Here is a 15231-nt window from a genome sequence, read left to right as displayed (position 1 = left end):
CAGACTGTTGATGTTTTATTTCAGACTGTTGATGTTTTATTTCAGACTGTTGATGTTTTATTTGATGTGATAAAATAGTTGATTCCCCAAACAACGGCTGATGAATGGCGTCACTTTCAACATTGCTGCTGTGAAGGATTGTGTGACGTTATTCTGTCCGTCCTCTGGTAAAGGACGGTCCAGCGTGTCCTCTGTCCTCTGGTAAAGGATAGTCCAGCGTGTCGTCTGTCCTGTATTTCCTGTCTTCATGTCAGGAGAATCCAACCAGCTCCCAAACTTCAGCTAATTTCAAAGACTTTTACTTTGTCAAATTTGCTGAGAGGAAGTGTTGTGTCAACTGACAGGAAGTGGTGTGTTTTATTGACTTGACAAGATAATGAGGTGTGTGTGTGACAAAGTCCAAACTGCAGCTCCGCTATTCTCAGTGTAAGTTTGGATCAACATGGAGGAGCAGAAGAAGAAGAAGATTCTGTGTGTCGGTCTTGTTTGTCTCGACATCATCAGCGTGGTCGACAAATACCCAGAAGAAGACAGCGACTCCAGGTTAGCACACAGGCTAATGTTAACATACAGTATAGAGTCAGCACACAGGCTAATGTTAACACAGGTTAATATTAGCACACAGGCTAATATTAACACAGGCTAATGTTAACACAGGCTAATGTTAGCACACAGGCTAATGTTAACACAGGCTAATGTTAGCACACAGGCTAATGTTAACACAGGCTAATGTTAACACAGGTTAATGTTAGCACACAGGCTAATGTTAACACAGGCTAATGTTAACACAGGTTAATGTTAGTGTGACCTCTGCGTGGTGTGTCCTCTTTTGAATAAATGTCCGGAGCTGATCTGGGTTGTCACAGTTCAGGTTTATTTTCTTTCTCTGCAGTCTGCAGTCAAAACATGGACACAGCAAATCACCGTCAACTGTGGACACAGCACATGCGCTCTCTGGAAAGACAGCACACGTACCGTTTTAGCTAGCAATGCGCAGGGATAATAATTCTTCCTTTACCTACAATAAAACACCCGAAAACCCACAGCCAACTCAATAAAAATATAGCGAAATGAACCTTAAACAATTAATAACAAACAAAATACAGCCAGTTAAGGTTTTCAGTGCTTTTTAAAGGCCAGTTAATATCATTTTGTCCACAGACATTCACAAACACGTTACCTCTACGGAGTTCCTCCATTGTTCTGGGAATTACCCATAATCCTTCGCTAACTAAGACTGCAGGTACCGATAAAAACAGCAGAGGGCGCTGTCGTCCCATTTAGCAGGATTTAACCAATTATTTTATCCTGAACCTTTTTAACTATGTTACATTAGTACACAGGCTAAGGTTAACATACAGTATAGAGTCAGCACACAGGCTAATGTTAACACAGGCTAATGTTAACACAGGTTAATGTTAGCACACAGGCTAATGTTAACACAGGCTAATGTTAACACAGGTTAATGTTAGCACACAGGCTAAGGTTAACATACAGTATAGAGTCAGCACACAGGCTAATGTTAACACAGGCTAATGTTAACACAGGTTAATGTTAGCACACAGGCTAAAGTTAACACAGGCTAAAGTTAACACAGGTTAATGTTAGCACACAGGCTAAGGTTAACATACAGTATAGAGTCAGCACACAGGCTAATGTTAACACAGGTTAATGTTAGCACACAGGCTAATGTTAACACAGGCTAATGTTAACACAGGCTAATGTTAGCACACAGGCTAATGTTAACACAGGCTAATGTTAACACAGGTTAATGTTAGCACACAGGCTAAGGTTAACATACAGTATAGAGTCAGCACACAGGCTAATGTTAACACAGGCTAATGTTAACACAGGTTAATGTTAGCACACAGGCTAATGTTAACACAGGCTAATGTTAACACAGGTTAATGTTAGCACACAGGCTAATGTTAACACAGGCTAATGTTAACACAGGTTAATGTTGGCACACAGGCTAAGGTTAACATACAGTATAGAGTCAGCACACAGGCTAATGTTAACACAGGCTAATGTTAACACAGGCTAATGTTAACACAGACTAATGTTAACACAGGTTAATGTTAGCACACAGGCTAATGTTAACAGGCTAATGTTAACACAGGTTAATATTAGCACACAGGCTAATGTTAACACAGGTTAATATTAGCACACAGGCTAATGTTAACACAGGTTAATGTTAGCACACAGGCTAATGTTAACACAGGCTAATGTTAACACAGGTTAATGTTAGCACACAGGCTAAGGTTAACATACAGTATAGAGTCAGCACACAGGCTAATGTTAACACAGGTTAATGTTAGCACACAGGCTAATGTTAACACAGGCTAATGTTAACACAGGTTAATGTTAGCACACAGGCTAAAGTTAACACAGGCTAAAGTTAACACAGGTTAATGTTAGCACACAGGCTAATGTTAACACAGGTTAATGTTAGCACAAGCTAATGTTAACACAAGCTAATGTTAGCACACAGGCTACTGTTAGCATAGGCTAATGTTAACATACAGTGTAATGTTAGCACACAGGTTACTGTTAACACAGTCTAATGTTAACACACAGTCTAATGTTAGTTTAGTTCAGTTTATTAAGTTTATTTGATACAAGGACAATGTACAGAATAACATTAGTCTCAGAAGAGAAAAGATGCTTTGTACCAGATTTAGTTTACTAACTAATTTCCATCTGTACTGTCCCTGGGCAGTAAAATACAGATCATACCAACAGCAACAGTCACACATGCACACACACACACACACACACACACACACACATATAATAAAATAAAAAGATACTAAAATAACATGTTTCCCAGAGTTCTTGAAAACTTTTTGGGCTGAAAAATGTATGCGTACAAGACTGGTTCCTTAAAATCCATATTTTGATTTAGTGGGAGAAAATATGGAAGTCTGTGCAAAGTTTCTGATTAGTTGGGAGATTGTTTCATGCTTTTATGGCTTTAAAAGAAAATGCAGATTGAGCAGAAGCGGAGCCACATTTATGGATACGGCAATTTCTGCTTGAGGAAGACCTTGATGCTCCGCTCGAGTGCTCAGAGTTGAACAAAGCTCTTTAAAGGTGGGGGGGCAGCATTATGAATTATCTTATGGACTAAGCGAACATCTGAACACAGAATTAAAATTTCAAAGGTTAACATTTTATATTTAACAAAAATATCACAGTGATAACAGTGTTGTGGTTTCCTGTCTAAAATTTTCAGGGTTTGTTTGTGACCTGATGGGTTTTAAGACAGTCTTGTTCACGTGGGACCAGTAAGATATACAGTAATGTAAATTTTAAAAAAAATCACTGCATTCAAATACATTTTTGACGCTCCAACTGTTAATGAATTCCTCGTGTCTAAAGTTTGCTATGTTATACTTCAATGTATGGCACAACTTTTTTAATGTGGGAGTCTAGTCATAAAAAAATGAGTCACTATTTACAGACATCTCCTTCCTGATGTAAGTCAATGGGGAATCAAGTGTGAATCACGTGACCGACTCGAACGCTGTAATTCCACTTTCGGCCACTATGCAAATCTTACAACAACGCAAGGCACGCTTCCTGGAGGCTTGAGCCAGATGCATCAACACGGTCGCCATCTTGTAGCGGGGCTTCTGACCGGCGGTCAGACGCTGCCTGACCGTATCAGCATCTGGACTGTGTAAAAATGCCGGGGTTTTTTGTTTGTTTTTTAAAATAATTTTAAATAAATTAAATGTAATGCCGATGTTGATCACTGTCATGGATAACCATGCATCCTTTAGTCATTTGTTTTCACCTGTAAAAAAATTTGTATTTACACCGTGCTAAAAAGTGCTTACAATATATATACATATATAAACACATAAAAGAAAAATAAATTAAATAATTCAAGATGGCAGCTGTGCTGTTGCATCGTTCCAATTGAATAGAGCAGAGAAGGTGTGATGTCATCGATTATACAGTGATGTCACTCATGATGCAGTGATGTCATGGATGATGTCATCGTTGATGCAGTGATGTCATCACTCTGTCTGCAGGTGTTTGTCGCAGCGCTGGCAGCGAGGAGGAAATGCATCCAACTCGTGCACGGTGCTGTCGCTGCTCGGAGCGCAGAGCGCCTTCATGGGCTCACTGGCTACTGGACCAGTGGCCGAGTGAGTGCTGATCAATACATTTACCAATACATTAATCAATACATTTACCAATACATTAACCAATACATGTACCAATACATTAATCAGTGCATACGAACACATTTATTAATACATGAATCAATAATTTACCAATACAATAATCAACACATTTACCAATACATTTATCAATATATTTATCAACACATTTGTCAATACATTTACCAATGCATTAATCAATATATCAATGAATAGTTACCAAAAGATTTATCAATACATCTACCAATACATTAAATAATTAATACACATGAATAATACATCAATAAATACATTAATCAATACATTTACCAATACATGAATCAATATATTAACCAATACATTTACAAATACATTTATCAATACATTAATCAGTAGTTAAAAACACATTTACCAAAACATTAATAAATACATATGAAATTGTTAATTAATACATTAATCAAAACATTTATCAACACATTAATCAACACATTTACAATATGTTTACAAATGCATTAATCAATACATTTACAATATGTATACCAATGCATTAATCAATACATTTACCAATACATTAATCAATACATTTACCAAACAATTACTCAATACATTTATCAATACATTAATCACTGCATTTACCAGTACATTAATCAGTACAGTATCAAAATATTTATCAGTACATTTTCCAATACATATGAAAACATCAATAAATAATCAGTTAATCAATACATTTACCCATACATTTGTCAGTACATTAATCAATAGTTACCAGTACATTAATCAATACCTATGAATATATTAATTTATACATTAATCAATACATTGTCCAATACATTAATAAATAGGTTAAAGAATAACTGGTTGAGGGTATTTTAATACATTTACTGTGAGACCTGAACAGGATGGACGATTCAATCCGTCCAGACAGAGACAGAGACAGACAGAAAGAGAGAGACGGAGGGACAGAGACAGACAGACAGAGAGAGACGGAGGGACAGAGACAGACAGACAGAGAGAGACGGAGGGACAGAGACAGACAGACAGAGAGAGACTGAGGGACAGGGACAGACAGACAGAGAGAGACTGAGGGACAGGGACAGAAAGACAGAGAGAGACTGAGGGACAGGGACAGACAGAGAGGCAGAGAGAGGGACAGAGACACAGAGAGACAAATGGAGACAGAGAGAGAGTAAGAGAGACAGAAAGACATAGAAACAGAGAGACAGAGACGGATGTCATGTGAGGTTACTGTCTTCCTCAGAGAGGCATTTAAGTTCAATATCTGTCTCTCTCTGTCTGTCCCTCTGTCTGTCTGTCTGTCTGTCTCCGTCTGACTCCTTTCTTTCTCCTTGTTTTCTTGTCTCCTGTCTCTCTCTTTGTTTCCTTGTCTCCTGTCTTCTGTCTCCAGGCTCTGTCCTTGAATCATTGTCTCCCGTCTCTGTCCTTGTTTCCTCGTCTCCTATCTCTGTCCTATCTCCTGTTTTTCTCTCCTGTTAGATGTCCTCACTGAGGACAACCTGATCAGTTTAAGGGTTGTGTTACCATAAAGACACAGAACAGTTTGCTGTCTGTAGTTTTATTTTGGAGAGCAGAGATGTTAAACAGTTTCCTGTCTGTAGTTTTATTTTGGAGAGCAGAGATGTTAAACAGTTTCCTGTCTGTAGTTTTATTTTGGAGAGCAGAGATGTTAAACAGTTTCCTGTCTGTAGTTTTATTTTGGAGAGCAGAGATGTTAAACAGTTTCCTGTCTGTAGTTTTATTTTGGAGAGCAGAGATGTTAAACAGTTTCCTGTCTGTAGTTTTATTTTTGAGGATTTTCAGAAGTACCAAATCGATGTGTCTCTGGTGTCTGAGCACGCTCAGTGTGTCCTTCCAGCCTCTGTGGTCATCAGCAACATCAGCACAGGAAGCCGCACCATCCTGCACATGAACAGGTGTGAACAGGTGGGGACAGGTGGGGACAGGTGGGGACAGGTGGGGACAAGTGTGAACAGGTGCTAAAGGGTGTCATCAGGTGTGAACAGGTGTCTGTGTGTGTGTGTGTGTGTGTGTGTGTGTGTGTGTGTGTGATTGTCTCACTAACTGCGTCTTTTTCAGGAACAGCAGCAGCGGCGTTGTCCCCGATCAGCTCTGAGCTTGTTTCCTGTTCCAACAACGAGGTCGCCATTTTCTGTCAGTGCTTTTATTTTATTTTGACAGAGTTGATTTGAAGCTGTTTCCTGTCTCTCTCTGTCAGTTTCATCATGGCTGACTTCTCGCGGCGAGCAGTTGATGTCTCAGCGGTGGTTTGGAAGGTTGAAGGTCAAACCCCGTCTGCGTGTTGTGTTGTTTGTCCGTCCAGTGGATCTCGAACCGTCGTTCTCTCTGACACGTAAGACGACCTGATAACCGGCAGGCGCCACACAGCGTTTACTAAACACCTCATTATCAATGTGACCTCGTAACCATAGAGACGGGCGTGACATCGCTCCTATGAATCAGATAATAAATCAGTCAGCAGGAGTCCATCAGCAGGAGGCGATCAGCAGGAGTCTGTCAGCAGGAGTCCATCAGCAGGAGTCCATCAGCAGGAGTCCATCAGCAGGAGTCCATCAGCAGGAGTCCATCAGCAGGAGTCTGTCAGCAGGAGTCCATCAGCAGGAGTCCATCAGCAGGAGTCCATCAGCAGGAGTCCATCAGCAGGAGTCTGTCAGCAGGAGTCCATCAGCAGGAGTCTGTCAGCAGGAGTCTGTCAGCAGGAGGTGATCAGCAGGAGTCCATCAGCAGGAGTCGGTCAGCAGGAGTCCATCAGCAGGAGGCGATCAGCAGGAGTCTGTCAGCAGGAGTCCATCAGCAGGAGTCCATCAGCAGGAGTCTGTCAGCAGGAGTCCATCAGCAGGAGTCTGTCAGCAGGAGTCCATCAGCAGGAGGCGATCAGCAGGAGTCTGTCAGCAGGAGTCTGTCAGCAGGAGTCCATCAGCAGGAGTCTGTCAGCAGGAGTCCATCAGCAGGAGGCGATCAGCAGGAGTCCATCAGCAGGAGTCCATCAGCAGGAGTCCATCAGCAGGAGTCCATCAGCAGGAGTCCATCAGCAGGAGTCTGTCAGCAGGAGTCCATCAGCAGGAGTCTGTCAGCAGGAGTCCATCAGCAGGAGTCCATCAGCAGGAGGCGATCAGCAGGAGTCCATCAGTAGGAGTCCGTCAGCAGGAGTCCATCAGCAGGAGTCCATCAGCAGGAGGCGATCAGCAGGAGTCTGTCAGCAGGAGTCCATCAGCAGGAGTCTGTCAGCAGGAGTCCATCAGCAGGAGTCCATCAGCAGGAGGCGATCAGCAGGAGTCTGTCAGCAGGAGTTGATCAGCAGGAGTCTGTCAGCAGGAGTTGATCAGCAGGAGTCTGTCAGCAGGAGGTGATCAGCAGGAGGCGATCAGCAGGAGGCGATCAGCAGGAGTCCGTCAGCAGGAGTCCGTCAGCAGGAGTCCATCAGCAGGAGTCCATCAGCAGGAGTCCATCATCAGGAGGCGATCAGCAGGAGTCTGTCAGCAGGAGGCGATCAGCAGGAGGCGATCAGCAGGAGTCCGTCAGCAGGAGTCGATCAGCAGGAGTCTGTCAGCAGGAGTTGATCAGCAGGAGTCTGTCAGCAGGAGTCGATCAGCAGGAGTCCGTCAGCAGGAGTCCATCAGCAGGAGTCCATCAGCAGGAGGCGATCAGCAGGAGTCTGTCAGCAGGAGTCCATCAGCAGGAGGCGATCAGCAGGAGTCCATCAGCAGGAGGCGATCAGCAGGAGTCTGTCAGCAGGAGTCCATCGGCAGGAGGCGATCAGCAGGAGTCCGTCAGCAGGAGTCTGTCAGCAGGAGTTGATCAGCAGGAGTTTTACTTGGAGAGAGGATAAGAAGATCACCATGGAAACAGAAAGCGCCGCCCCTCTTAATTGTCACAGAATTGCCACCTGCTTTAAGCACCTCCCCCTCCATTGGCAGATAAAACAATCACAGCGAGGTGTTCGGTCAACGCTGTCTGAGCCGCCGCACAGACCCATGGACACCTGATCCTGGTCCTGATGTTAGTCCCGATCCTGGTTATTATCCTGGTCCTGATCCTGGTGCTGATCCTGGTTCTGACCACTGCAGAGCAAACATCTGAACGGATCAACCAATCAGAGTGAGCGGAGGTCAGCTGACCTGTTGTAAGACAGGAATTGATTAAACAGGAAGTAAAAAACACTAATGGAATACATCCATCACCACTTCCTGTGTCTCTACATTTAAAGGGACAGTCCAACATAGGACATCTCAGGTTCAGGATGGAGCCTCCATCAGGACGTCTTAGCTTAGCATAAAGTCTGGTAAACAGCTAGCCTGGTCTCTGTCCACGCCTATCATAACCTGTCCACACCTGTCCACACCCGTCTTCCCCTGTCTGCACCTGTCCACACCTGTCTGCACCTTTCCGCACCTTTCCGCACCTGTCAGCACCATTTTGCACCATTTTGCACCTTTCCGCACCTTTCTGCACCTGTCTGCACCTGTCCACACCTGTCCGCACCTTTCTGCACCTTTCCGCACCTGTCCGCACCTTTCTACATCTTTTCGCACCTGTCCGCACCTGTCCGCACCTTTCTGCACCTTTCCGCACCTGTCCGCACCTGTCCGCACCTTTCCGTACCTTTCTGCACCTGTCCGCACCTTTCTACATCTTTTCGCACCTGTCCGCACCTTTCTGCACCTTTACGCACCTTTCCACACCTGTCCGCACCTTTCCGCACCTTTCCACACCTGTCCGCACCTGTCCGCACCTTTCTGTACCTTTCCGCACCTGTCCGCACCTTTCTACACCTTTCCGCACCTGTCCGCACCTGTCCGCACCTTTCCGCACCTGTCCGCACCTTTCTGTACCTTTCCGCACCTGTCTGCACCTTTCCGCACCTGTCCGCACCTTTCTGTACCTTTCCGCACCTGTCCGCACCTTTCTGCACCTTTCCGCACCTGTCCGCACCTTTCTGCACCTTTCTGCACCTGTCCACACCTGTCCGCACCTGTCCGCACCTGTCTGCACCTGTCCTCACCTGTCTGCCTCCGGCCACACCTGTCTGCACCTGTCCAAACCTTTCTTCATCTATCCACACCTGTCTGCACCTGTCTGCACCTGTCCACGCCTGTCCAAACTGACAGACATTTCTACAGTCTCTATGCTAAGCTAGGCAGTCCTGGATCCTGTCGGCAGTTGAAACAGAAATGTTGGACTGTCCTTTAAATTCCTGGTTGGTCAGGTCGATGGTCGGCCCGTTGGGGTCTCTGCAATGGTTGGGGGGTTAATTTATGGTCAGTTATTGTTGAACTGTCTGTGTGATCTTTTGTTTGAATCTGTTTAATCTGTTTGAATGTGTTTAATCTGTTTAATCTGTTTAATCTGTTTGAATCTGTTTAATCTGTTTGAATGTGTTTAATCTGTTTGAATGTGTTTAATCTGTTTGAATGTGTTTAATCTGTTTAATCTGTTTAATCTGTTTGAATCTGTTTAATCTGTTTAATTTGTTTAATCTGTTTGAATCTGTTTAATCTGTTTAATCTGTTTGAATCTGTTTAATCTGTTTGAATCTGTTTATTCTTTTTTAATGTGTTTGATCTGTTTTTTTTTTGTTGTAATCTGTTTAATCTGTTTAATCTGTTTGAATCTGTTTAATCTGTTTAATCTGTTTGAATCTGTTTGAATCTGTTTAATCTGTTTAATCTGTTTAATCTGTTTGAATCTGTTTAATCTGTTTAATCTGTTTAATTTGTTTAATCTGTTTGAATCTGTTTAATCTGTTTAATCAGTTTGAATCTGTTTGAATCTGTTTAATCTGTTTAATCTGTTTGAATCTGTTTAATCTGTTTAATCTGTTTAATCTGTTTAATCTGTTTAATTTGTTTAATCTGTTTGAATCTGTTTAATCTGTTTAATCTGTTTAATCTGTTTGAATCTGTTTGAATCTGTTTATTCTTTTTTAATGTGTTTGATCTGTTTTTTTTGTTGTAATGTGTTTAATCTGTTTGTTTAGTTTTAATCTGTTTAATTTGTTTTAATCTCTCAGGACATAGAAACATTTATCGGCTGTTTCTGATTGAGTGTTTAATGTTTTGCAGAATTGATGAATGAAGGTTTGTGACCTCAGAGCTCTTCAGTCTTTTATACCTAACAGTTCAGTTAGATCAATCATCAATCCGTTGATCGATAAACTGTGTTCTGTCACTTTAATCAGAGACATGCCGTGTTTCCTCCTGCCGATAGAATCAGTCTCTGATAATCTGAAATTCAGATTTTTTTTTCTGAGCTCAAACAGGAAGTTCAGACTGAGTTAAAGGCTCATTCCATCATTTTGCACCAATCACAGTCCGCGGCTGAGACTCGTGGCCTGATGACATCACAGCGACATCATCAGGCTGATTGACAGGGTGATGAGGTCACAGTGACATCATCGGGCTGAAATAAATTTGACTTGACCCACAACCAGTATAAACGCTGACCTCACTTCCTGTCTGTCAGGAACCTCCCTGATGTCACTGCCGAGGATTTCGCCAAAGTCGACCTCCAGCAGTTCAAGTGGATCCACTGGGAGGTGAGCACCACCAGATTAACCCGACCAGTGTGACTAATCCAGATTTCCCAGATTAATCTTGTCTGATTTCAGGGTCGTAACGCCGACCAGCAGGTGAAGATGATCCAGCAGGTCGTGACCTACAACAGCACATTGCCACAGCAACAGAGAATCACCGTCTCCGTGGAGATAGAGAAGACCAGAGAGCCGCTGTATCAGCTGTTTCCTCATGGTGATGTGGTACGAGTCTTTAACAAGTCTTTGACAAGTCTTCAGTGAGTCTTTAACAAGTCTTTGACAAGTCTTCAGTGAGTCTTTAACGAGTCTTTGACAAGTCTTCAGTGAGTCTTTAACGAGTCTTCAGTAAGTCTTTAGAAAGTCGTTTGCCATTGTCAAACGTGACAATCCTGCAGGTGTTCTCTAGTCCTCAGGTCTTCTCATGTCCTCAGGTGTTCGTTAGTAAAGACGTGGCTCGTCACTTCGGTTTCCTGTCAGCTGAGGCTGCTCTGAGGGGACTCTACAGTCGAGTCAAACCAGGGTGAGACTGTCTCTGACCTGTCTGTCTCTCTGAACTTTCTGTCTCTCTGTCCTGTCTGTCTCTCTGTTCTGTCTATCTTTCTGAACTGTCTGTCTCTGACCTGTGTCTCTCTGACCTGTGTGTCTCTCTGAACTGTCTGTCTCTGACCTGTCTGTCTCTGAACTGTCTGCCTCTCTGTCTCTGTCCTGTCTGTCCTTCAGGGCTGTTCTAATTTGTCCCTGGGCAGAGAGAGGAGCGGACGCTTTAGGTCCTGACGGTTCGATAGTTCATTCGGACTCGTTTCCTCCTGAGACTCTGGTGGACACTCTGGGAGCTGGGGACACTTTCAACTCTGCCGTCATCTACACACTGTCCAATGGTGAGACATTAAATAAGACATTACACTGTCCAACAGGAGACATCAAATAAGACTCTATACTGTCCAACATGAGACATTAAACTTCAAGTCACCTGTCTCCATCACTCTTCCTCAGTCTTCACTGAACTCAGAGCCAGATTTTTATTTTTACATGAATGAATAAATATATAAATAAAAACATAAATGTGTTTTTCGATGGCAGGTGGGAGTTTGCAGGACGCTGTGACCTTTGGCTGCAGAGTCGCCGGCAGGAAGTGCGGTTTCCATGGTTACGACGGCATCGCAGAGGCGTTCTTTGAGCGTTAACAATGGTGAACTTTTTGCCGCTGAAAAACATACAAGAGAACTCAAGTTTTACAAACTGATTTTAAGAACTTGTTTTTAATTTTTAGTATAAAATGTGATGCTTCATGAAACCATTGTTTATCATCAAGTGTTTACAATGGTTAGCTATTTTTAGTTAATGATTAATCGTTATGTAAAAATAATGATTATCTGATAGTTGAATCTTTCATTCACTGAAGCTGCTAATTCTCTGATCATCAGGAGTAAATGAAGGGTTAACTGTGAGTTTAACTGAAGGAACCTGTTGTGTTTTTTACCTGATGAGAATAAAATCACTAATCAATAAGTGACACTTGACGCTGCACACTGATTCATACACTCATCAAACCCCCCCATCTGTGGAAATCATGTCTTCTTACTTACAAAGCTCTAAATGGTCAGGCTCCGTCTTATCTTTAAGCTTTATCAAAGAGGAAAGTCTGAGCCAGTCCTAACTATAAGCTTTATCAAAGAGGAAAGCCTGAGCCAGCCCTAACTATAAGCTTTATCAATGAGGAGAGTCTGAGCCAGCCCTAACTATAAGCTTTATCAATGAGGAGAGTCTGAGCCAGCCCTAACTATAAGCTTTATCAATGAGGAGAGTCTGAGCCAGCCCTAACTATAAGCTTTATCAATGAGGAAAGCCTGAGCCAGCCCTAACTATAAGCTTTATCAATGAGGAGAGTCTGAGCCAGCCCTAACTATAAGCTTTATCAATGAGGAGAGTCTGAGCCAGCCCTAACTATAAGCTTTATCAATGAGGAGAGTCTGAGCCAGCCCTAACTAAGCGTCAACCCAAAGTAACCCTGCGTTTTCAGAGCGCAGTGCTCTTGAGGGTTGATAGGGAACTATGAGCTGTGACAGATAAGACGGAGCCTGATCATTCAGAGCTTTGTAGGTAAGGAGGAGGATTTTAAATTCAGTTCTGGATTTTATAGGGACCCAATGCAAAGACGCCAAAACTGAGACTTGTTGGGGAAACCGGATAATAGGGAGTTACTCATGAGTGTCTCATTTTTCAGCGTCTTTTTGAGACAGGATATGCCTTATTTTTCTTGACTACTGCTGCCATTATTAATAGTCATGCCTCCACGATTAGTAAACACATATTACTGTTACTGTCACAGACATAAACCATATTATATACATACAACATACATACTACTATAAAATACATATATTAATATTCATTTATCTACTACTATTCTTTTTTTAAAAAAGATAATTTTTTGGGATTTTATTGCCTTTAATTGACAGGACAGTGTAAGCGTGAAAGAGGGAGAAAGAGAGAGAGAGACATGCAGCAAAGGCCGGATTCGAACCCGCGGCCGCTGCAGCAAGGACACGGCCTCCGCACATGGGGCGCCTCCCCCTTTCTCCCTCTTCCTCTTCCTCCCTCTCTCTCTGGCAGGGGTGAAGGTGTAAATGTGGAGAGAGTTTTGGCGTTAGATTGTCTCCTAGGGGCTGCTGGCGGTCCCTGTACAAAGCCCCCATTGATAAACGGACGGGTGACCTCCAGTCGGGGACTTTACATGGGGCCATACAGGTACAGGACTGGGTTTATACAGGTACAGGACTGGGTTTATACAGGTACAGGACTGGGTTTATACAGGTACAGGACTGGGTTTATACAGGTACAGGACTGGGTTTATACAGGTACAGGACTGGGTTTATACAGGTACAGGACTGGGTTTATACAGGTACAGGGCTGGGTTTATACAGGTACACGACTGGGTTTAGGACTGAGGTAAAGGGTCACAGGATGAGGTTCAGGTGCTAAAGGGGATGCTGGCAGTGTGGATTTTGGTTTTTACAGCTGGACTAACAGGACTGAGACTTGCTGATATCTGGAGGTGCTCTGTTCGGTTCAGGAGAACTCTTTGGTGGTCAGCTTTTGGTGTCTTTTGATGTCTTTTGATGTCTTTTTGTCTTTTGATGTCTTTCTGATGTCTTTTGATGTCTTTCTGATGAGCTTTGACTTATTGTGTCTTTGCTGGACTTCGCTGCTTTTTTTTAATCTCTGGTTTGTAACTTTTTTTTGAGGAGACAGCTGAGAGCAGGAGGCTCCGTGAAAATAAAGGTGCTTTTAAAATCAGATCAAATCTTTTCTCTCTTAAATGTCATTTTTACTTCCACTGTAATCTAGAGGAGGAGGAGGAGGAGGGAGGAGTGGAGAGGAGGAGGAGGGAGAGGAGGAGTCAATGAGTCCCTCAGTGGAAAAGTGTCCACAGAGAGAGAAAGAGACGTCCAGAGTGAACAGAGACAGACAGAGACAGAGACGTACAGAGTGAAGAGAGACAGACAGAGACAGAGACGTACAGAGTGAAGAGAGACAGACAGAGACAGAGACGTACAGAGTGAAGAGAGACAGACAGAGACAGAGACGTACAGAGTGAAGAGAGACAGATGAAGAAAACAGAACCTGCAGTCTGCTGATTGGTGAGTTTCATCATCCACAACCCAACTTTTACTGAGACAGAGAGACAGAGACACACAGGTAAAGTGTCTCATCTGGAACAGGTGAGGACTTTAGGACAGTGTCTTTGTGTCTCCTGGTGTGTGTGTAGTTTTGTGGATTGTTGAACTGTTGAGGGTCACAGAAGAATCAGAGACGTTTCCTGCTTTTGGTGACAGAAAAGTGTTTTTCCATGAAGACATTTTCTCCGTCTGCAGTGATTCTGTTTGATGGACGTTTATTCAGAGACAAAGACGTAGCGCTGAATCGTATCAGCATGTCCACATCACTTCTGATTGTCAAACTTTTCTCATTTTATTCTGAAGTGTTTCCACTGGTCGCTCTGGTTCCTGTGTGTCCAGACTGGGAGACGTACTTCAGTCATTGGCTGAGATAAAAGTTTGTGTTGAAATGATCGAAGCGTCCTTTATTTCAAATGTTTCTGCGAAGAATTAGCCGACACATTCGAACGCTCAAACGAAAAATGGCGCCTTCACTTCACCTCCAGCTTCACTTCTGGACCCAACATGTGCTCGTTACCCCGTGCCTTTCAAAATAAACTCCACTCATAACAGGAAGCGGTTACTGCTCACAGTCTCTTTTCAGATTAAACTCAGACCTTGGCTTAAAACACTTTATTTTTAGGTTCACTTCCTGAAGTTTAGGCAAAAAACGCACATGAATACGTTCAAAGAATCATCGTGGTTTGGCTTAAAAAAGTTTGATAGAAAAAAACTTTAATAGCGTCACCTAAAAAACGTCAAATTTGTCACCTGTGTCACTACGGAAACACTAACACTACACGTTAGCTCACTGAGGCGTTAGCAAACCTACCTGACGACCATCCGCTCTGCG

At 43.1% G+C, this 15231-nt stretch overlaps 2 protein-coding genes across 5 annotated transcripts in view; both read left to right on the top strand.

Annotated features, from left to right (window-relative positions):
• The first annotated feature begins 331 nt into the window (after positions 1-331).
• khk (ketohexokinase) lies at positions 332-12228 on the top strand. 4 transcript variants are annotated; one of them, XM_088071183.1, is made up of 9 exons: positions 332-543; positions 4041-4157; positions 5948-6082; positions 6385-6519; positions 10650-10722; positions 10795-10941; positions 11151-11239; positions 11440-11597; positions 11800-12228. In XM_088071183.1, the coding sequence occupies exons 1-9, from the start codon at positions 443-445 to the stop codon at positions 11901-11903; spliced, it is 1059 nt and encodes a 352-aa protein (XP_087927309.1). In that variant the 5' UTR covers positions 332-442; the 3' UTR covers positions 11904-12228. The 4 variants fall into 4 exon arrangements, with proteins under 4 accessions (XP_087927309.1, XP_087927317.1, XP_087927314.1 ...); XM_088071191.1 differs by lacking the exon at positions 5948-6082 and having other exon boundaries at positions 334-543; XM_088071188.1 differs by lacking the exon at positions 6385-6519 and having other exon boundaries at positions 335-543.
• Positions 12229-14135: 1907 nt separating this feature from the next.
• pltp (phospholipid transfer protein) overlaps positions 14136-15231 on the top strand; it is a 21777-nt gene continuing 20681 nt past the window's right edge. The window contains exon 1 of the mRNA XM_088071163.1: positions 14136-14360. The gene's annotated coding sequence lies outside the window, so the exon portion shown is untranslated. The remainder of the gene's footprint in view (positions 14361-15231) is intronic.

Source organism: Plectropomus leopardus, chromosome 2 (assembly GCF_026936395.1).
Source record: "Plectropomus leopardus strain MGB_pleo_1.0 chromosome 2, ASM2693639v1, whole genome shotgun sequence".
Lineage (NCBI taxonomy): Eukaryota > Metazoa > Chordata > Actinopteri > Perciformes > Serranidae > Plectropomus > Plectropomus leopardus.
The sequence above is the reverse complement of the archived record's forward strand: the minus strand, read 5'-3'. Positions and strand labels throughout refer to the sequence as shown.